Raw genomic sequence first — 23265 nt, 5'->3', positions numbered from 1 at the left:
GAGGTGAGAGCCACAGAATACTTCAAACACACATTAATACCTCATTTTGTGAATTCTGTGCTCCTCTGTTGGATATTGTAGTTCCAAAGATCAAATGAAAGATGACATTTATGGAAAAATGATGAAAATTGTCTTGTTTGGTTATGTTTAACACCGATCTGCTTACATAGTAAGGTACATTGATCAGAATAAAGCTAATTCAAATGAACTATACAATAGACACAGAACTCCAATATTGATTATACTTTTATTTGCAACATTCTAAACTTGCCCTACTAAATAAGAACCTGGTTTCATATATGAAGCAACTCCTAGTGTTATGAAAACAAGTGCTATTAGTTCTCACACAACATATTAAATCTGTTACTTTCATTAGGACAGCCTGTAAAAGAGAACTGCAAAATATTAGTGCAAATAAAGACTCCAAAGCTGGATCATGAGCAAGAGTCCTTGATCCCTCAAAGAACTAGCACTTTACAAAACAAGTATAAAGCAGCAATTCCTTCAGCATTCATTGTCTCCGGTGTTCCAAGAGTTATCCAAATAAATCCAAGCTTTTCAGATTCACGTCACAATAACACAATTAAGACTTATCAATGACTAGAGCGAAACTTGGTGAAAGCCCATTGATTCTCATTGAACCAGATGTTCATGAGCTATAGGACAGGTTCAACACATCTGCAACCTGGTCTAACAAACCAGTGGTTTACAGTGGTTGACTTACACATAAACACCTTGTGGGTCTTGTATGAAAATGGATGCACTCACTACTGTAAGTTGCTCTGGATAAGAGCATCAACTAAATTACAAATGTTTTGTTTATCTTAACAGATATGATTTCCTTCAATTTATCCCCCCCCCCCCCCCCCCCAGAGGTGGCAAAATTGGCTTTGTGAGGCAAGTTCACCCAGAAAAGCAGCGACCCTACATATGGGTGAATTTTAACATGAGAATGTTGCAATGAGTTAAATCAGGGTCAGACTAGGAGTGATTTGTGAAGTACACTGGAAACAGACAAGTAATCAAGTTAGGTCACTCCTTAAGCACAAGCTTCCAAATGGAAGTGAACCAATACATTCTTCATCGGGAGGTTTCTAATCATCGTGTAATAGAGATTCCTATTAAAGTATATGAACCATTCCCGATGTTTGGGTGGGTGGTAGATTCAGGGGACATCACAGCAGCCATTTTACTGTGACTCCTTCCTTCTCAATGAAGCAGGAGGAGACTGAGGTAAAGTAGAAGACTTGGCACTGAAAAAGACGACACCCCAAAAACAAAATGTCTTTATACACTGATAATAACCATCTGCCCAGCATTTTTTTTTTACAAAACCAACGTGGACCTGTGGAGCACAAACTGGATAAATCTGTTGGACTTTGACACATATCACTGAACAGCTGCCACAACATGTCAGCTTGAAGCCAAGTTTGAGATCATTATGTTTCAGTTCAAGGTTCAAAAAGTCATCATGCTCACCATTCCAAATAAACATGTTTCATTATTCTAATTAATTCTCAATCACCCATCTTTCCTTATTATCTCAAATTAAATCACAATGTATGCTCATAAACGCTGTCTGAGTTTAGTGGCCACATTTCCTGAGTAGCCACCGAGAGCTGTAACAAAAACTCTAGTAATCATGACTATTTCTAGATGACCAGGTAGCCAAGCCCTCACAAAACCACCAGCTTTGCCCAATGCCCACCACCTGAGCGACTTCCCCGGCAGGTAGCCTAGCAGTTAAGAGCGTTGGGCCAGTAACCACCAGCTATACTGCTCGTTCTGTGCGTGATTTCCTGCAATCCAGGAATGTCAGTGTTCTGCCACAGCCAGCAAAGAATCAGGATCTCAATCCCATTAAGCACGTCTGGGACCTCTGAAGTTGGACTGTAGACTATAGTCTCTTCCTTGACTGATATTGTTATCTACATTGCTCGTCACAAAAAAAGAAATGTTTTATAACATTAAAATAATCTGCTGAAACTTACCAAGTACACCTCCAACACTGCCTACTATTTTGCCAGCATTGTCTGTAAATAAACAAAACAGAAGGAAGGTGACATGAATTTGCAGTGAAGCTGAAATCACCAAAATACGACTTGAAAATCAAAGAAAATGATCTAGCTACAACAAAAAGATGAATAGCAACTGGGTGATCGCTTACTGTTGGTGTCTGGGGTTGTATGAGTGGCGTCAGGTACACGATCGGTTACATAAAAGTGATAGAGAACACACAGATTTAACAATTACTAATACAGAATACGGATGTTGGATAAAACAAATCAAATAATGTAGTGAAAGAATGAGGTGGTGTTAGTGGCTTGGCTTGCTGGTGAAGAAACAAGTGTTACATTTCAACACATTCAACACTTTATTTCCGTGTTAGAGGCCATGAGCTCACATAGCTCAAGGTAGGATTCAGCCGTTTGTGAGGACAGAGTGAGGATTACTTCATGCATTTGATATGGGTTAAGATTCTCTCCATGACCACTTGGCAGGTACATTGTTACATATATTCAGATCACAATCAATCCTTTGTTTCAGGTGAAGGAGAGTCTGATGGAGAAAAGACACCACAAACTACCACTGGATGCCGTCCAGATTACATTTGAATGTATAATTCAAGTGTCAATGGAAGTTTAGACAAATAACTAGGGGAATTTAGTGAGCATACTAGGCTGTGTATACCACACAGAACCAAATGACGATTCTTTACCTCAGCCAGAGACTGACGTTAACTCGGTGTTAAGGTCATTCAAAAGCCTCAGACTATTACCACAAAGGATCAAAGGTTAGGCTAATACAATGAGTTAGAGTTACACCGCTCAAAAAAATAAAGGGAACACTTAAACAACACATTGTAACTCCAAGTCAAATCACACTTCTGTGAAATCAAACTGTCCACTTAGGAAGCAACACTGACAATAAATTTCACATGCTGTTGTGCAAATGGAATAGACAACAGGTGCAAATTATAGGCAATTAGCAAGACACCCCCAATAAAGGAGTGGTTCTGCAGGTTGGGACCACAGACCACTTCTCAGTTTCTATGCTTCCTGGCTGATGTTTTGGTCACTTTTGAATGCTGGCGGTGCTTTCACTCTAGTGGTAGTATGAGACAGAGTCTACAACCCACACAAGTGGCTCAGGTAGTGCAGCTCATCCAGGATGGCACATCAATGCGAGCTGTGGCAAGGTTTGCTGTGTCTGTCAGCGTAGTGTCCAGAGCATAGAGGCGCTACCAGGAGATAGGCCAGTACATCAGGAGACTTGGAGGAGGCCGTAGGAGGACAACAACCCAGCAGCAGGACTGCTACCTCCACCTTTGTGCAAGGAGGAGCAGGAGGAGGACTGCAAGAGCCCTGCAAAATGACCTCCAGCAGGCCACAAATGTGCATGTGTCTGCTCAAACGGTCAGAAACAGACTCCATGAGGGTGGTATGAGGGCCCGACATCCACAGGTGGGGGTTGTGCTTACAGCCCAACACCGTGAAGGACTTTTGGCAATTGTCAGAGAACACCAAGATTGGCAAATTCGCCACTGGCACCCTGTGCTCTTCACAGCTGAAAGCAGGTTCACACTGAGCACATGTGACAGACGTGACAGAGTCTGGAGACGCGGTGGAGAACGTTCTGCTGCCTGCAACATCCTCCAGCATGATCGATTTGGCGGTGGGTCAGTCATGGTGTGGGGTGGCATTTCTTTGGGGGGCCGCACAGCCCTCCATGTGCTCGCCAGAGGGAGCCTGACTGCCATTAGGTACCGAGATGAGATCCTCAGAACCCTTGTGAGACCATATGCAGGTGCGGTTGGCCCTAGGTTCCTCCTAATGGAAGACAATGCTAGACCTCATGTGGCTGGAGTGTGTCAGCAGTTCCTGCAAGAGGAAGGCATTAATGCTATGGACTGGCTTGCCCGTTCCCCAGACCTGAATCCAATTGAGCACATCATGTCTCGCTCCACCCATCAACGCCACGTTGCACCACAGACTGTCCAGGAGTTGGCGGATGCTTTAGTCCAGGTCTGGGAGGAGATCCCTCAGGAGACCATCCATCACCTCATCAGGAGCATGCCCAGGCGTTGTAGGGAGGTCATACAGGCATGTGGAGGCCACACACACTACTGAGCCTCATTTTGACTTGTTTTAAGGACATTACATCAAAGTTGGATCAGCCTGTCGTGTGGTTTTCCACTTTAATTTTGAGTGTGAATCCAAATCCAGACCTCCATGGGTTGATAAATTTGATTTCCATTGATAATGTGTGATTTTGTTGTCAGCACATTCAACTATGTAAAGAAAAAAGTATTTAATAAGAATATTTCATTCATTCAGATCTAGGATGTGTTATTTTAGTGTTCCCTTTATTTTTTTGAGCAGTGTATGATGAACAGAGTAGCAGTAGCGTAAAAAGAGGGTTTGGCGGATGGTGGGACACAATGAAGATAGCCCGGTTAGCCAATGTGCATGGCACTGGTTGGTCGAACCAATTGAGGTAGTATGTACATGAATGTATAGTTAAAGTGACTATGCATATATGATAAAACAGAGCGTAGCAGCAGCGTAAAGGAGGGGTTGGGGGAGGCACACAGTGCAAATAGTCCAGGTAACCATTTGGTTGCCTGTTCAGGAGTCTTATGGCTTGGGGGTAAAAACTGTTGAAGCCTTTTTGTCCTAGACTTGGCACTCTGGTACCGCTTGCTATGCAGTAGTAGAGAGAACACTATGACTGGGGTGGCTGGGGTCTTTGAAGCTCTCAACCTGCTCCAATGCAGCCCCGTCGAAGAGAATTGGGGCGTGCCCAGTGCTCCTTTTCCTGTAGACCACAATCATCTACTTAGTCTTGGTTACGTTGAAGGATAGGTTGTTATTCTGGCACCACCCGGCCAGGTCTCTGACGACCTCCCTATAGGCTGTCTTGTAGTTGTTCAGGCCTACCACTGTTGGGTCATCTGCAAACTTAATGATGGTGTTGGAGTCGTGCTTGGCCATGCAGTCGTGGGTAAACAGGGAGCCTGAGCACGCACCTCTGGGGTGCTCCAGTGTTGAGGATCAGCATGGCAGATGTGTTGCTACCTTCCCTCACCACCTGGGGGCGGCCCGTCAGGAAGTCCAGGATCCAGTTGCAGAGGGAGGTGTTTAGTCCCAGGTTCCTTAGCTTAGTGATGAGCTTTGAGAATACTATGGTGTTGAAGGCTGAGCTGTAGTCAATGAACAGCATTCTCACATAAGTGTTCCTTTTGTCCAGGTGGGTAAGGGCAGTGTGGAGTGCAATAGAGATTGCATCATCTGTGGATCTGTTTGGGCAGTATGCATATTGGAGTGTCTTGGGTTTCTGGGATAATGGTGTTGATGTGAGCTATTACCAGCCTTTCAAAGCACTTTGGACGTGAGTGCTACGGGTCTGTAGTCATTTTGGCAGGTTGCCTTAGTGTTCTTGGGCAAAGGCACTCTGGTGGTCTGCTTGGAACATGTTGGTATTACAGATGCAATCAGGGACATGTTGAAAATGTCAGTGAAGACACCTGCCAGTTGGTCAGCACATGCCCGGAACACATCCTGGTAATCCGTCTGGCCCCGCAGCCTTGTGTATGTTATACTCACGTCGGTTACAGAGAACGTGATCACACAGTCATCCAGAACAGCTGATGCATGCCTCAGTGTTGCTTGCCTCGAATCGAGCATAGAAGTGATTTAGCTCGTCTGGTAGGCTTGCGTCATTGGGCAGCTCACGGCTGTACTTCCCTTCGTAGCCTGTAATAGTTTGCAAGCCCTGCCACATCCGATGAGCGTCGGAGACGGTGTAGTATGATTCAATCTTAGCCCTGTATTGATGCTTTGCCTGTTTGATGGTTCGTCGCAGGGCATAGCGGTATTTCTTGTAAGCTTCCGGGTTAGAGTCCCGCATCTTGAAAGCAGTAGCTCTACCCTTTAGCTCTGTGTGAATGTTGCCTGTAATCCATGGCTTCTGGTTGGGGTATGTACGTACAGTCACTGTGGGGACGACGTCCTCAATGCACTTTTTGATAAAGCCAGTGACTGATGTGGTGTATTCCTCAATGTCATCTGAAGAATCCCGGAACATGTTCCAGTCTGTGATAGCAAAACAGTCCTGTAGTTTAGTATCTGCTTCATCTGACCACTTTTTTTTTTACATACCGAGTAACTGGTGCTTCCTGCTTTAATTTTTGATTGTAAGCAGGAATCAGGAGGATAGAGTTGTGATTGGATTTACCAAATGGAGGGCGAGCTTTGTACGCATCTCTGTGTGTGGAGTACAGGTGATCTAGATGTTTTTTCCCCTCTGGTTGCACATTTAACATATTGATAGAGATTTGGTAGAACTGATTTAAGTTTCCCTGCATTAAAGTCTCCGGCCACTAGGAGCGCCGCCTCTGGGTGAGTGGTTTCCTGTTTGCTTATTTCCTTATACAGCTGATTTAGTGTCGTCTTAGTGCCAGCATCTGTTTGTGGTGGTAAATAAACAGCCATGAAAAATATAGCTGAGAACTCTAGGCAAGTAATGTGGCCTGCAACTTATCACAATATACTCTACTTCAGGCGAGTAAAATCTAGAGACTTCCTTAGATTTCTTGCACCAGCTGTTTACAAAATATGCACAGACCACCACCCCTCATCTTACCGGAGTGTGTGGTTCTATCCTGCCGGTGCAGCGTATATCCTGCTAGCTGAATTTCCATGTCGTCATTCAGCCACGATTTAGTGAAACATAGGATATTACAGTTTATGTCCCGTTGGTAGGATATTCATAATCGTACCTCGTCTAATTTATTGTCCAATGATTGCACGTTGGCGAGTAATATTGACTAACGGCAGCTTTCCTACTTGACTTCTCCGGGTAGGCTAGGTAATGCTATGGAGAAGAACATGAGGGGTCAGAAACAAAGCCATTGCTCGGCTATATACAGTACACCGAGTGTACAAAACATTGAGTCGCACCCCCTTTAACCATCAGCATTGGTTCTGCAACATGTTGAAAAAGTTCCACAGGGATGCTGGGCCATAGCTGGTCCATATTGACTCCAATGCTTCCCACATTTGTCAAGTTGGCTGGTTGTCCATTAGGTGGTGGACCATTACACACGGCAAACCCACTGTTCCTAGGCCGTCATTGAAAATAAGAATTTGTTCTAAACTGACTTGCCTAGTTAAATAAAGGTAAAATCAAATAAACTGTTGAGTGTGAAAACACAGTAGTGTTGCAGTTCTTGACACACTCAAAACGGTGCGCCTGGCACCTACTACCATACCCCATTCAAAAGGCACATAAATATTTTGTCTTGCCCATTCACCATCTGAATGGCACACATACAGAATCTGTCTCAATGCTTAAAAATCCTTTAAAACATTCTCCTCCCATTCATATACACTGAAGTGGATTTAACAAGAGACATCAATAAGGGATCATAGCTTTCACCTGGTCAGTCATGGAAATATCAGTTTATTAGGTACACCTATTAGTACCAGGTCAGACCCCCCTTTGACTCCAGGATAGCCTGAATTATTCGGGGCATTATACAAAGTGTCGGAAACATTCCACAGGGATGTTGGTCCATGACGAAGCGACAGCATCACACAGTTTCTGCAGACTGGGCGGCGGCACATTCATGCGGCAAACAGCCGGTTTAATTTAATCCCAAAGATGCTCTAATGGGTTGAGGTCTGTGGACTGCACAGGCCACTCAAGTAAACTGAACAAACTGTCATGTTCCAGGCAATGTTTTTCCACTCCTCAATTATCCAGTGTTGGTGATCACGTGCCTCCTCTTGTTTTTAGCTGAGAAGAGTGGGACCTGGTGTGGTCGCCTGCTGCAATAGCCCATCCGTGACCGATGAGTTGTGTCTGTCCGAGATGCCGTTCTACATACCACTGTTGTACTGTCATTATTTGCTTGTTGCCTGTCTGTTAGCTTACATGATTCTTGCCATTCTCCTTCAACCTCCCTCATCAGCAAGCTGTTTTCGCCCACAGGACTGCCGCTGACTGGATGTTTTTTTTTTGCACGTAGCACCATTCTTGATAAACCCTAGACACTGTTGTGCATGGAAAGCCTAGTGCGGGAGAAGCCCGGCTACCGTTTCTTAGATACTGGATCCGGCGCACCTGGCACTGACGATCATACCACGCTCAGTCGCATTGGTCACTCGTTTTACCCATTTTAAATGTTCAATCGAACAGTAACCGAATGCCTCGATGCCTGCTTTATATAGCAAGCCACGTGAATCACTATCTATAGGAACGATCCTTTTTCGTGACTGGGTGGTACCTAATAAACAAATTAAGTGATATATATATAAATATATATAAAAAAAAATAGATTAGGATTGTGCCAAGCATTATCAAAACGCTCTTCCTGTGGACATCTTTGTAGTAGCCACAGTAATGGGGTTTGTTGTGGTCAAAAGGGCTATAAAGACATTACATACAGTGCCTTGCAAAAGTATTCAGCCCCCTTGAACGTTGCAACCTTTTGCCACATTTTAAGCTTCAAACAAAGATATAAAACTGTATTTTTTTTGTGAAGAATCAACAAGTGGGACACAATCATGAAGTGGAACGACATTTATTGGATATTTCAAACTTTTTTAACAAATCAAAAACTGAAAAATTGGGCGTGCAAAATTATTCAGCCCCCTTAAGTTAATACTTTGTAGCGCCACCTTTTGCTGCGATTACAGCTGTAAGTCGCTTGGGGTATGTCTCTATCAGTTTTGCACATCGAGAGACTGAAAATGTTTCCCATTCCTCCTTGTAAAACAGCTCGAGCTCAGTGAGGTTTGATGGAGAGCATTTGTGAACAGCAGTTTTCAGTTCTTTCCACAGATTCTCGATTGGATTCAGGTCTGGACTTTGACTTGGCCATTCTAACACCTGGATATGTTTATTTTTGAACCATTCCATTGTAGATTTTGCTTTATGTTTTGGATCATTGTCTTGTTGGAAGACAAATCTCCATCCCAGTCTCAGGTCTTTTGCAGACTCCATCAGGTTTTCTTCCAGAATGGTCCTGTATTTGGCTCCATCCATCTTCCCATCAATTTTAACCATCTTCCCTGTCCCTGCTGAAGAAAAGCAGGCCCAAACCATGATGCTGCCACCACCATGTTCGACAGTGGGGATGGTGTGTTCACGGTGATGAGCTGTGTTGCTTTTACGCCAAACATAACGTTTTGCATTGTTGCCAAAAAGTTCAATTTTGGTTTCATCTGATCAGAGCACCTTCTTCCACATGTTTGGTGTGTCTCCTAGGTGGCTTGTGGCAAACTTTAAACGACACTTTTTATGGATATCTTTAAGAAATGGCTTTCTTCTTGCCACTCTTCCATAAAGGCCAGATTTGTGCAATATACGACTGATTGTTGTCCTATGGACAGAGTCTCCCACCTCAGCTGTAGATCTCTGCAGTTCATCCGGAGTGATCATGGGCCTCTTGGCTGCATCTCTGATCAGTCCTCTCCTTGTATGAGCTGAAAGTTTAGAGGGACGGCCAGGTCTTGGTAGATTTGCAGTGGTCTGATACTCCTTCCATTTCAATATTATCGCTTGCACAGTGCTCCTTGGGATGTTTAAAGCTTGGGAAATCTTTTTGTATCCAAATCCGGCTTTAAACTTCTTCACAACAGTATCTCGGACCTGCCTAGTGTGTTCCTTGTTCTTCATGATGCTCTCTGCGCTTTTAACAGACCTCTGAGACTATCACAGTGCAGGTGCATTTATACGGAGACTTGATTACACACAGGTGGATTGTATTTATCATCATTAGTCATTTAGGTCAACATTGGATCATTCAGAGATCCTCACTGAACTTCTGGAGAGAATTTGCTGCACTGAAAGTAAAGGGGCTGAATAATTTTGCACGCCCAATTTTTCAGTTTTTGATTTGTTAAAAAGTTTGAAATAACCAATAAATGTCGTTCCACTTCATGATTGTGTCCCACTTGTTGTTGATTCTTCACAAAACATTACAGTTTTATATCTTTATGTTTGAAGCCTGAAATGTGGCAAAAGGTCGCAAAGTTCAAGGGGGCCGAATACTTTTGCAAGGCACTGTATACAGTTGAAGTCAGAAGTTAACATACACCTTAACCTGAGTTTAAATGTATTTGGCTTTCACAATTTCTGACATTTAAAATCAGAGTAAAAATTCCATGTCATACAGGCTGACCACCGCTTGTGTCGCATGGGCTGCAAAATAAAGTTAGAAATCTATGTTATTCAATTCTTATGCGCGCGCCAATGAGCATCTGCGTTGCCAAGGCCTAAAATAGAAGTCAAAATGCATTTACACACGATGGCGTATCCGTGCAGCCGGATTGGATTCAGTGATAGGTCACCACTTTATTTTAAGAATGTGAAGTGTCAGGATAATAGGAGAGTGAATTATGTATTTCAGCTATTATTTATTTCATTACATTCCCAGTGGGTCAAAAGTTTATATACACTCAATTAGTATTTGGTAGCATTGCCTTTAAATGGTTTAACTTGGGTCAAATGAGTCGGTAGCCTTCCACAAGCTTCCCACAATAAGTTGGGTGAATTTTGGCTCATTCCTCCTGACAGAGCTGGTGGAAATTAGTAAGGTTTGTAGGCCTCCTTGCTCGCACATGCTTTTTCAGTTCTGCCCACAAATTTTCTATGGGATTGAGGTTAGGGCTTTGTGATGGCCACTCTAATACCTTGACTTTGTTGTCCCTAAGCCATTTTGCCACAACTTTGGAAGTATGCTTGGGGTTACTGTCCATTTGGAAGACCCATTTGCAACCAAGCTTTAACTTCTTGACATGTTGCTTCAATATATCCACAATTTTCCTCCTAATGATGCCATCTATTTTGTGAAGTTCACCAGTCCCTCCTGCAGCAAGCACCCTCAGAACATGATGCTGCCACCCCCGTGCTTCACGGTTGGGATGGCGTTCTTCGGCTTGCAAGCCTCCGCTTTCTCCTCCATAACGATGGTCATTATGGCCAAACAGTTCTATTTTTGTTTCATCAGACCAGAGGACATTTCTCCAAAAAGTACAATCTTTGTCCCCATGTCCCCTTTTTTTAATGGTGGTTTTGGAGCACTGGCTTCTTCCTTGCAAAGCGGACTTTTAGGCTATGTCAGTATAGGACTCGTTTTACTGTGGATAGATACTTTTGTACTCGTTTCCTCTGGTATCTTCACAAGGTCCTTTGCTGTTGTTCTGGGATTGATTTGCACTTTTTGCACCAAAGTACAATCATCTATGAGACAGAAGGCGTCTCCTTCCTGAGCGGTATGACGGCTGCGCGGCTATGGTGTTTATATTTGCTTACTATTGTTTGTACAGATGAACGTGGTGTTTGGAAATTGCTCCCAAGGATGGACCAGACTTGTGGTCTACATTTTTTTTTCTGAGGTCTTGGCTGATTTCTTTTGATTTTCTCATGATGTCAAGCAAAGAGGTACTGAGTTTGAAGGTAGGCCTTGAAATACAGCCACAGGTACACCTTCAATTGACATGGCAGAGTAAACTTAGCACATGTAAAGTTCTGACCCACTGGGATTGTGATACAGTGAATTATAAGTGAAATCATCTAAAAACAATTGTTGGAAGAATTGTGTCATGCACAAAGTAGATGTCCTATCCAACTGGCCAAAACTATAGTTTGTTAACAAGGAATTTGTGGAGTGGTTGAAAACGCGTTTTAATGGCTCCAACCTAAGTGTATGTAAACTTCCGACTTCAACTGTAATTAGGCCACTAACTATTCTTGTCCGGTCTGTCATAACACTTTACTGTTATGATCTCTTAAATGCTTCAATGAGCCAGTGTGGTCCAAGGAGTAGAATGGTGTTGGACCCAATAGCTAGTCCATCACAAATAAAGTGCAATAAGGGAAAATAAATACCAGAGGTTGCTATGCACAGGCATGCATATGGAGTAAAACAACAACTACCATGAACACTAACACATGTACCATCTTTTCTTATCAAAAACACCAATGTGTTTATATGAGTAGAGGTCAATTCCATTTAAAAAAAACACAGTTTGCTGACACATTGGTATTCCCGTCATGAACACCAAATGATGCAAAATATCTGAGCTAAAATATTAGGCTAAAGTGTGTTAAATAACAAACAGTGAAATCAGTCTTACCTTTGCATGTTGGGTAAGGAGCTGACCAGCCTTCTATTTTACAGGTCAGACTGGCTTGTCCCTCCATCTCATATCCAGCATTACACCTATACGTCACAAAAGACATGTACGTATAGGGGGGACGGCCTTCAATCTGAACGCCATTCTCAACAACAGGAGGAAGACATGACACCACTGCAGACGTAAACAAAGAGATGTCATTAGCTGCTGTTTTGAGGTGACCAACATGACAAAAGTATATTATTTATTTGTTTTAGACTACTTGAAGCAATAACTATCTATCAAATAGTGTAGAGTCTATTGAAACCTACATCCTCTGAGCTCAATGTTGCATCATGGTTATTAGATTAGGCCTACACATTAAACATGCTTTAGACTGCTTGTTTAGCTTGTCTCATGCACATCTGTGATAATGTTTGATTTTATTAAGCTAGATACTGTGACATTTACACATTTATCTTTCAGAGGACGTCATCTGGAACTTGATCATGACTGTGGTGGAGGAAAAAATTGGAAGCCCAAATAGATTTTATAATAATATATAAGCAACTTGTGTCAAACTCATTCCATGGGAGGCTGAATGTCTGCGGGTTCTCCTCCCTTGTACTTGATTGATGAATTAAGGTCACTAGTTAGTAAGGAAGCCCCCCTCATCTGCTCATCTTAGTTGAAAGGAGAAACCAGTAGACACTTGGCCCTCCATGGAGTGAGTTTGACACCCCTGGTGTAAGCAGTTCATTATTGTTTTGTTAACAATCATACTTATAAAAACAGGGGAAAAGGAAAGCTTTCAACATACTTTTACACTCAGGTGGAGCTGGCTGGAATTCTCCATTCTCACTGCAGGTTATGTATTTAGTTCCAACCAGAGCGTAATCCTTCTCACAGTCATATTGCACTACACTTCCATAGTCATACGTATCATCAGGTGGGACAACAGGCCCACCGTTGACAATGTCTGGGGGCTTTCCACACTTCACCACTGCAGATTAGAGCACAACAGCAGTTATGAAGAGATGATTCAGGCACATGCCCAGAACTGTTAATGTTATTTTCACTTGACATGCTCCTTCAGATTACCAACCTTCACATACAGGAACTCTGCCATCCCAGCCTCCATCCATACAGGTCCTTACACCGCTGCCCACAAGCACATAGCTGAAATATAGAAAGATTAGACAATACGAGACACTTTTTACAACTTTGCTTTCAGGATATTAAGGGTTACAACAGAGACTGTTCACAGCTCTGATCAAAATAGTAATAACAGATAATATGCCTGAAATTGAATTACTTTTTGTTTAGCTTTAGGGAGGGGAAGTTTGATTAAGGCCTATTTGGAAAAATCACTAAATTAGGCCAACAAATGGACAGCTTTGAAAAAATGTTGACATGTTAATTCTAAAATATAAAATAAAACATTGAATTACATCTAAGACTCAAGAAGCACTGACCCAGTGTTACAGGTAGCAACTACCTGGTCTCCAAACAAGATCCCCCCAGAGATATTAAACTGGCCGTTCATCACTTCTCCTGGGTTGCCACACGACTTCCCTGAAACAACCAGAGAAAACCAGTCAGACTTTCAAAATGACAGAGTGAGAAAGAGTTGAATGTTAGCACAAAACAGGTTCTAATTCCAGGCTTGTATTTCAATTAGATTTAAGGATGGGCAATGAATATATCAAGTTTCGAGTGGGTAAGTAAAAACTGGAAATGTTTACAAGAATATGGCATAACTTTTCAGAACAAAAATAAGACGATTATATTACTTTCGCATTTCAGTTTCACTTCACTCCACACGCCAGCAGTACAGGTGACTGGCGGAGACCATCCTGTACTGGCATATCCAATTGCACACTGAAAAGTGACATTTGTGCCATCTACAAATGTCTCTTGCGTGATGAAGGCATCTGACAAAACCATGTTTGGCCCTCCTATGGGTTTGGTACAGTTTTTAGCTGAAAGTGGTGGAGACAAAATTTAGTTCATGTTAATGACCAAGGTGAACAAATACAGGAGACAGTCTTACAGGCTGACTACACCGCTTGTCGCATGCGCTGCAAAAGAAATGTAGAAATCTATATTATTCAATAATTATGCTCGCGCCAACGAGCATCTGCGTTGCCAAGGCCTACAACAGAAGTCAGTTCTATTTGTGACGCAGATCGATCTTCCATCTCCGCATTGGTTTATAGAAGCAGATGGCACGTGCCATCTCATTGGTTATACCCACGTGGGTGACTGAAAGACGAACAAGTTCAGTGGCGGTAATGAACAGAATTTATTAAAGTTGCCAATCACAATATAAAGTCAAGGGAATAAAAAGCCTGGAAGAAGGAGAAATGACTAGAAACGAGTCGGTTGATCGTTATGTGTAGATTAATTGGTGGAGTAGAGGACCTTGTGCATTTCAGGTAAAATGACAACTAAATGTTTATATCCCAGGACAAATTAGCTAGCAACAGCAAGCTAGCTAAAATGGACAAATTTGCTAGCAAGTGCAAGCTAGCCATCTAAATTGCCATAAATATTTAATGTTTTTTGACCTGTCCCCAAATGAATACCATTGTTTCAGAGTTTGTTTTGATATATTTTAACCTGCGCATCAGGATCACGATTGATGTGGGGGGGGAATGCATTTATGCACGATGACGCACGCGTGCAGTCGGATTGGATTCTGTGATACTTCACATTCTTAAAATAAAGTGGTGATCCTATCAGGATAATAGGAGAGTTAATTATGTATTTCAGCTATTATTTCTTTCATCACATTCCCAGTGGGTCAAAAGTTTATATACACTCAATTAGTATTTGGTAGCATTGCCTTTAAATTGTTTAACTTGGGTTAAATGTGTCAGGTAGCCTTCCACAAGCTTCCCACAATAAATTGGGTGAATATTGGCCCAATCCTCCTGACAGAGCTGTAAGTAACTGAGTCAGGTTTGTAGGCCTCTTTGCTCGCACACACTTTTTCAGTTCTGCCCACACATTTTCTATAGGATTGAGGTCAGGGCTTTGTGATGGCCACTGTAATATCTTGACTTTGTTGTCCTTAAGCCATTTTGCCACAACTTTGGAAGTATGCTTGGGGTTATTGTCCATTGAAGACCCATTTGCGACCAAGCTTTAACTTCCTGATGGATGTCTTGAGATGTTGCTTCAATATATCCACGTAATTTTCCTCCTCGTGATGCCATCTATTTTGTGAAGTTCACCAGTCCCTCCTGCAGCAAGCACCCCCACAACATGATGCTGCCACCTCCGTTCTTCACGGTTGGGATGGTGTTCTTTGGCTTGCAAGCCTCCCCCTTTTTCCTCCAAACATAACGATGGTCAATATGGCCAAACAGTTCTATATTTGTTTCATCAGACCAGAGGACATTTCTCCAAAATTACAATCTTTGTCCCCAAGTCCCCCTTTTTTAAATGGTGGTTTTGGAGCACTGGCTTCCACCTTGCAAAGCGGACTTTTAGGTTATGTCAGTATAGGACTCTATTTACTGTGGATATAGATACTTTTGTACTCGTTTCCTCTGGCATCTTCACAAGGTCCTTTGCTGTTCTGGGATTGATTTGCACTTTTTGCAACAAAGTACAATCATCTATATGAGACAGAAGGCGTCTCCTTCCTGAGCGGTATGAGGGCTGCGTGGTCCAATGGTGTTTATACTTGCGTACTCTTGTTTGTACAGATGAATGTGGTACCTTCAGGCGTTTGGAAATTGCTCCCAAGGATGACTCAGACTTGTGAAGGTCTACACTTTTTTTTCTGAGGTCTTGGCTGATTCCTTTTGATTTTCCCATTATGTCAAGCAAAGAGGCACTGAGTTTGAAGGTAGGCCTTGAAATACAGCCACAGGTACACCTCCAACTGACTCAAATGATGTCAATTGGCCTATCAAAAGCTTCTAAAGCCACGACACAATTTTCTGGAATTTCCCAAGCTGTTTAAAGGCACAGCAATTTAGTGCATGTAAAGTTCTGACCCACTGGAATTGTGATACAGTGAATTATAAGTGAAATAATCTGTCTGTAAACAATTGTTGGAAGAATTGTGCCATGCACAAAGTAGATGTCCTATCCGACTGGCCAAAACTATAGTTTGTTAACAAGAAATTTGTGGAGTGGTTGAAAACGCGTTTTAATGGCTCCAACCTAAGTGTATGTAAACTTCCGACTTCAACTGTAATTAGGCCACTAACTATTCTTGTCCGGTCTGTCATAACACTTTACTGTTATGATCTCTTAAATGCTTTAATGAGCCAGTGTGGTCCAAGGAGTAGAATGGTGTTGGACCCAATAGCTCGTCCATCACAAATAAAGTGCAATAAGGGAAAATAAATACCAGAGGTTGCTATGCACAGGCATGCATATGGAGTAAAACAACAACTACCATGAACACTAACACATGTACCATCTTTTCTTATCAAAAACACCTCAATGTGTTCATATGAGTAGAGGTCAATTCCATTTAAAAAAACTCTGTTTGCTGACACATTGGTATTCCCGTCATAAACACCAAATGATGCAAAATATCTGAGCTAAAATATTAGGCTAAAGTGTGTTAAATAACAAACAGTGAAATCAGTCTTACCTTTGCATGTTGGGTAAGGAGCTGACCAGCCTTCTATTTTACAGGTCAGACTGGCTTGTCCCTCCATCTCATATCCAGCATTACACCTATACGTCACAAAAGACATGTACGTATAGGGGGGACGGCCTTCAATCCGAACGCCATTCTCAACAACAGGAGGAAGACATGACACCACTGCAGACGTAAACAAAGAGATGTCATTAGCTGCTGTTTTGAGGTGACCAACATGACAAAAGTAGATTATTTATTGGTTTTAGACTACTTGAAGCAATAATTATCTATCAAATAGTGTAGATTCTATTGAAACCTACTTCCTCTGAGCTCAATGTTGCATCATGGTTATTAGATTAGGCCTACACATTAAACATGCTTTAGACTGCTTGTTTAGCTTGTCTCATGCACATCTGTGATAATGTTTGATTTTATTAAGCTAGATACTGTGACATTTACACATTTATCTTTCAGAGGACGTCATCTGGAACTTGATCATGACTGTGGTGGAGGAAAAAATTGGAAGCCCAAATAGATTTTATAATAATATATAAGCAACTTGTGTCAAATTCATTCCATGGGAGGCTGAATGTCTGCGGGTTCTCCTCCCTTGTACTTGATTGATGAATTAAGGTCACTAGTTAGTAAGGAAGCCCCCCTCATCTGCTCATCTTAGTTGAAAGGAGAAACCAGTAGACACCAGGCCCTCCATGGAGTGAGTTTGACACCCCTGGTGTAAGCAGTTCATTATTGTTTTGTTAACAATCATACTTATAAAAACAGGGGAAAAGGAAAGCTTTCAACATACTTTTACACTCAGGTGGAGCTGGCTGGAATTCTCCATTCTCACTGCAGGTTATGTATTTAGTTCCAACCAGAGTGTAATCCTTCTCACAGTCATATTGCACTACACTTCCATAGTCATACGTATCATCAGGTGGGACAACAGGCCCACCGTTGACAATGTCTGGGGGCTTTCCACACTTCACCACTGCAGATTAGAGCACAACAGCAGTTATGAAGAGATGATTCAGGCACATGCCCAGAACTGTTAATGTTATTTTCACTTGACATGCTCCTTCAGATTACCAACCTTCACATACAGGAACTCTGCCATCCCAGCCTCCATCCATACAGGTCCTTACACCGCTGCCCACAAGCACATAGCTGAAATATAGAAAGATTAGACAATACGAGACACTTTTTACAACTTTGCTTTCAGGATAGTAAGGGTTACAACAGAGACTGTTCACAGCTCTGATCAAAATAGTAATAACAGATAATATGCCTGAAATTGAATTACTTTTTGTTTAGCTTTAGGGAGGGGAAGTTTGAATAAGGCCTATTTGGAAAAATCACTAAATTGGGCCAACAAGTGGACAGCTTTGTAAAAATGTTGACATGTTAATTCTAAAATATAAAATAAAACATTGAATTACATCTAAGACTCAAGAAAGCACTGACCCAGTGTTACAGGTAGCAACTACCTGGTCTCCAAACAAGATCCCCCCAGAGATATTAAACTGGCCGTTCATCACTTCTCCTGGGTTGCCACACGACTTCCCTGAAGCAACCATAGAGAAAACCAGTCAGACTTTCAAAATGACAGAGTGAGAAAGAGTTGAATGTTAGCACAAAACAGGTCCAAATTCCAGGCTAATATTTCAATTAGATTTAAGGATGGGCAATGAATATATCAAGTTTCGAGTGGGTAAGTAAAAACTGGAAATGTTTACAAGAATATGGCACAACTTTTCAGAACAAAAATAGACGATTATATTACTTTCGCATTTCAGTTTCACTTCACTCCACACGCCAGCAGTACAGGTGACTGGCGGAGACCATCCTGTACTGACATATCCAATTGCACACTGAAAAGTGACTTTTGCGCCATCTACAAATGTCTCTTGTGTGATGAAGGCATCTGACAAAACCATGTTTGGCCCTCCTATGGGTTTGGTACAGTTTTTAGCTGAAAGAGGTGGAGGCAAAATTTAGTTCATGTTAATGACCAAGGTGAACAAATACAGGAGATAACACTTTCATGTCAACCCACAAACTGTAGTAGTGTAACCGACAAACTACCATCTGTAGAAAGAGAGATACAAAGAAATAGGATTCTGATTCTATACAGATATGACCCCACCTTGAACAGTGAGAACAGTCAAGGCCAGCTGGACCATCCATATCGTCAAGGACCAACAGACGTTAGAGGGCTGCATGACGTCTTTTCTGTAACAAGCAGCACACAATTTCCTGGTTTGCTTGTTCTGTACTGTTCGTTTTGCCAGATGCCCACCTAAGCGGATCAACTTCTCACAATATCCACTAGCCGACTAAACTCAACGATTTATGATGGAGCTGAGCAGCGTCTAGCGTGCCGATACGAGCTCTGGCGTCACAAATTGAAGTTATCAAAAACGACAGATTTCAGTACCCAAATAATAGCACGCATGATTATATGTGACGTCGGAGTTTCAGTCCACCCACATTTGTCGCCACTCAACTCAATTTTAAATTGTAGCGTTTGATCGGCTAGCTAAATATCCACTTGCCTTAATCACACTGTTGGTAAGGAAATACACACATCACTCACAATAAGGTTTTCCAAATGTTAACGAACGTTACTGGACTCTGGGACCTAGCTAGCCCAATAATGTACTCATAAGGAGCCTACAGTTATTCCTTAAAGCATTTACTGCTTAAAGGAGTAGTTCGCTATTTTAAAGCTTGATGTTAGATGACTCCTCACCCTGAAAGTAGGCTATGGGCCAGGAGAAACTAATCCATGGTTTAGTTCTTTATACAGCCATTACAAACTTGTGATGTGAGCATGTGAGCGTGTTGTGTTATGGCCAAATCACCTTAAAAAAGGTCCATCAAACCAAATAGAGAGTTGATTTTAGGTGATTGACATGTTTCTCATGATCACTTCTATTGATTTTAGCTAGCAGTTGCTAACGTTTGTAATGGTGGTTTAAAAACAATTGTACCACGAATTAGTTTCTCCTGGTCCATAGACATTTTCGCAGGGTAAGGAACCATCTAACAGTTGTAAAATTGTGAATTTGTCAAGGACTTTGCATGTTATTTCCAAAACATCCAAATACTACAAAAGGTGAATCGATTCTAAACTGCGATAACGTTACGGTTCTAAAAACATAAAGTCCTTTACTTTCATATTACAAATGCAAAATATACACTTAGTTTTAACTGGCTTTATCACATTTGCAGCCGAAAACATTTTTTTCCAGTTACAACACAGACATTAAGAGAATGCTAGAACGCCAATTAGCCTTTTTTTGTAAACACATGCTGTAAAATGGAGATATGTTCGTGTGGGAACTCTGACCCTATTAAAAAGATGTCGTAATTTAAGCTTTTTATTATTTCTAGTTGTCATGACATATAGTTCAGACTGGTCTCAGACTAGACGTAACATAGTATAATCAAGGACACTCAAATTAATATTGTAATGACCCTGGTTTATATGCGGCAGAGTCGATTTCCGCGCTTATAAACCCAGGGTCGTTAGTTTAATCAAGGACACTCAAATTATTATTGTAACGACCCTGGGTTTATAAAACGCGGAAATCGACTCTGCCGCATATAAACCAGGGTCATTACAATATTAATTTGAGTGTCCTTGATTATACTATGTTACGTCTAGTCTGAGACCAGTCTGAACTATCTTTCATGACAGCTAGAAATAATAAATATGTTACGATTGGTATGGTTACATATGATGGTTGGTTACTTAAGGCAAGCGTGTTGCGTGTTCGAATCTCATCATGGACAACTTCCGCAGCTTCGCAACTACTTAGTATGTTGGATAACCCTTCCTCTAATCCCGAAAACTAGCTAACACTAGCAGTAACCACCTAACTAACTAACGTTAGCCACAACAAATGGGAATATGTAACATATGTTTTGCAAAAAATACTGTACCAATTGCAAATGAGTAACATATTGTACGAAACGGATGATTGACGTTCACAAATGAATACATACCATAAGAAAAGTAACATAATACTAAAGAAACTGTTGTAGATGTAAGTAAAGAATCATATGAAATGCCCATGTTGGATAGCTACGTTCCTTATGTTTTAAAAACGGTACCGCAAACGATCACATCGAGCGTCTGGGAATAAGATACCACATACTGTACTGTCTTTGAAGACACCCTAATCAAAAAGCAATAAAGGTAGGTCGCGTCTATGAATGGGGTAGGACCACCTAGCTAACTAGAAAGCCGGGCAAATTGTAGCTGAATCGTCTAGCGACCGTGTTTGCGTACATGGCACTTTCTAGAATACTTTACATTAATTATCAGCGTTATTTAGTAAAATCTTACCTTATTGTTCAAATGGTCTGTAGACTTTCTTCACCTAGAAACTATGTCTGCCTGGCTAGTGTTACACCTGTGTTTGAGGGCATTGCTCCTCCCTTTCAGGAGCAAGGGGCCGTGTCCTTAATAGAGAGACAGTAAGCAAGCAATTTTTTTTATATATATATATTTTTTAAATGGAACCTTTATTTAATTAGGCACGTCAGTTAAGAACAAATTCTTATTTACAATGATGGCAGGATCCAGACTACGCTGGGCCAATTGTGCACCGTCCTAGGGTCTCCTAGTCACGGCTGCAGCCTGGATTCGAACCAAGGACTACAGTGACACCTCTTGCACTGAGATGCTGGTGGCCATTTTGATTTGGGGAGAAAGGGCAGTGGGCACAAAAAGGCATAGCACATAAAAACACAAATAGAAGTGATTGTCAGGGCGGTGGGAGACTCCCCAAACATATGGAAGAAGGTACTCTGGTCAGATGAGAATTGAGCTTTTTTGGCCATCAAGGAAAACGCTATGTCTGGCACAAACCCAACACCTCTCATCACCCTGAGAAAACTACCCCCACAGTGAAGCATGGTGATGGCAGCATCATGCTGTGGGGATATTTTTCATCACCAGGGTCTGGGAAACTGGTCAGAATTGAAGGAATGATGGATGGCGCTAAATACAGGGAAATTCTTGAAGGAAACATGTTTCAGTCTTGCAGAGATTTGAGACTGGGCGGAGGTTCACCTTCCAGCAGGACAATGACCCTAAGTATACTGCTAAAGCAACACTTGAGTTGTTTAAGGGGAAACATTTTAAATGTCTTGGAATGGCCGAGTCAAAGCCCAGACCTCAATCCAACTGACAATCTGTGGCATGACTTAAACATTGCTGTACACTAGCAGGAACCCATCCAACTTGAAGGAGCTGAAGCAGTTGTGCCTTGAAAAGTGGGCAAAAATCCCAGTGGCTAGATGTGCCAAGCTTATAGAGACATATCCCAAGAGACTTGCAGCTGTAATTGCTGCAAAAGGTGGCTCTACAAACTATTGACTTTGGGGGGGTGAATGGTTATGCACGCTCAAGTTTTCTGGGGATTTTGTCTGTTTTTTTGTCTTATTTCTTGTTTGTTTCACAGTAAAACATATTTTGCATCTTCAAAGTGGTAGGCATGTTGTGTAAATCAAATGACACAAACCCCCCAAAAATCCATTTTAATTCCAGGTTGTAAGGCAACAAAATAGGAAAAATGCCAAGGGGGTGAATACTTTCGCAAGGCACTGTATGTATGAGGCCTAGGCCTACGTGGTTTTAGAACATTGTCTGTCATCCAGCAAACAGCATCTAAGCGTTGTTCTATGACAGTTAAACAATTCATGAACACTATGCCAGCTATTGATGCCAGATGCTCAGATCTGATAGTGATCCAATCATTAACAAATTAGTACACATCTTCCTTATACCAGGTAAGAACAGTCCAGGTCATCTCAATATGAACTGAAGGATTGGAATGCTGAGCCACAAAGTGGCAGCATTGTAAAATAATGTATGATCACCACTTTGGTATTTAGAAACACAAGTGAACGTGGTGTGTAGAACAATCCTCAGTTTGACTCATGCTGAGTAACATAACCTTTCACCATCTCCTGACACTCCTTTTTGCACTGACACAATCTGTCCCAGATATAGATATGCTTCCAACTACCTGGGGAAAGTATTTGCATTTTTTAGGCATGTTTCCAAGAAGTAAGATACTGCAAATAGTCTCGTCTTTTTGTGGTTAACACAATATTGTCACCACTTCCTTCCTCGTGAAAAGTTTTGCTATATCCAAACAAGTTCCTAAAACAGTTACAGCAAATACATTCCTTACAGAATCTTTTACCAACAGGTTTACATCTGATATGTTAATATACAGTATTCAATCATCTATCACAGACTAGACACCACGATGGAAAACTTATGTTGAGGTTATGAGTTTAAAGAATGGGCGGCAACTGGAAGTGGTTTGTCGTTTCTGGGCAACGTCTAGAGGGTTTGGCTTTCCATTGTTTTGAGTGTCGACATTAAAAACACATTCTCATGCTGTGACCATGTCTTATTGTATGAGTCCCTGGGAAGGATAGAATATAATGTCTTATTGTATGAGTCCCTGGGAAGGATAGAATATAATGTCTTATTGTATGAGTCCCTGG

At 41.7% G+C, this 23265-nt stretch overlaps 1 protein-coding gene and 1 long non-coding RNA gene across 2 annotated transcripts in view; both read right to left on the bottom strand.

Moving 5' to 3' along the window:
* LOC135559315 (C4b-binding protein alpha chain-like) overlaps window positions 1-21193 on the bottom strand; it is a 51480-nt gene extending 30287 nt beyond the window's left edge. Inside the window, exons 1-12 of the mRNA XM_064993498.1 lie at window positions 21089-21193; window positions 18881-18966; window positions 18518-18706; window positions 18199-18298; window positions 17828-17901; window positions 17543-17725; window positions 16744-16917; window positions 13919-14107; window positions 13601-13700; window positions 13231-13304; window positions 12946-13128; window positions 12095-12320 (exon numbers count right to left, since the gene is read on the bottom strand). Coding sequence (XP_064849570.1) covers window positions 12095-12320; window positions 12946-13128; window positions 13231-13304; window positions 13601-13700; window positions 13919-14107; window positions 16744-16917; window positions 17543-17725; window positions 17828-17901; window positions 18199-18298; window positions 18518-18706; window positions 18881-18956 — 1568 coding nt within the window. The 5' untranslated portion in view covers window positions 18957-18966; window positions 21089-21193. The remainder of the gene's footprint in view (window positions 1-12094; window positions 12321-12945; window positions 13129-13230; window positions 13305-13600; window positions 13701-13918; window positions 14108-16743; window positions 16918-17542; window positions 17726-17827; window positions 17902-18198; window positions 18299-18517; window positions 18707-18880; window positions 18967-21088) is intronic.
* LOC135504145 (uncharacterized) lies at window positions 229-3065 on the bottom strand. Its single transcript, XR_010450081.1, has 3 exons — window positions 2168-3065; window positions 1992-2033; window positions 229-1253 (listed from the first exon to the last, which is right to left on the bottom strand). It is a non-coding gene; the product is annotated as an uncharacterized LOC135504145 (long non-coding RNA).
* Window positions 21194-23265: the final 2072 nt, after the last annotated feature.

This window comes from Oncorhynchus masou, chromosome 18 (genome assembly GCF_036934945.1).
Source record: "Oncorhynchus masou masou isolate Uvic2021 chromosome 18, UVic_Omas_1.1, whole genome shotgun sequence".
In the NCBI taxonomy this organism is placed as follows: domain Eukaryota; kingdom Metazoa; phylum Chordata; class Actinopteri; order Salmoniformes; family Salmonidae; genus Oncorhynchus; species Oncorhynchus masou.
This window is presented reverse-complemented; position numbering and strand designations above follow the sequence as displayed.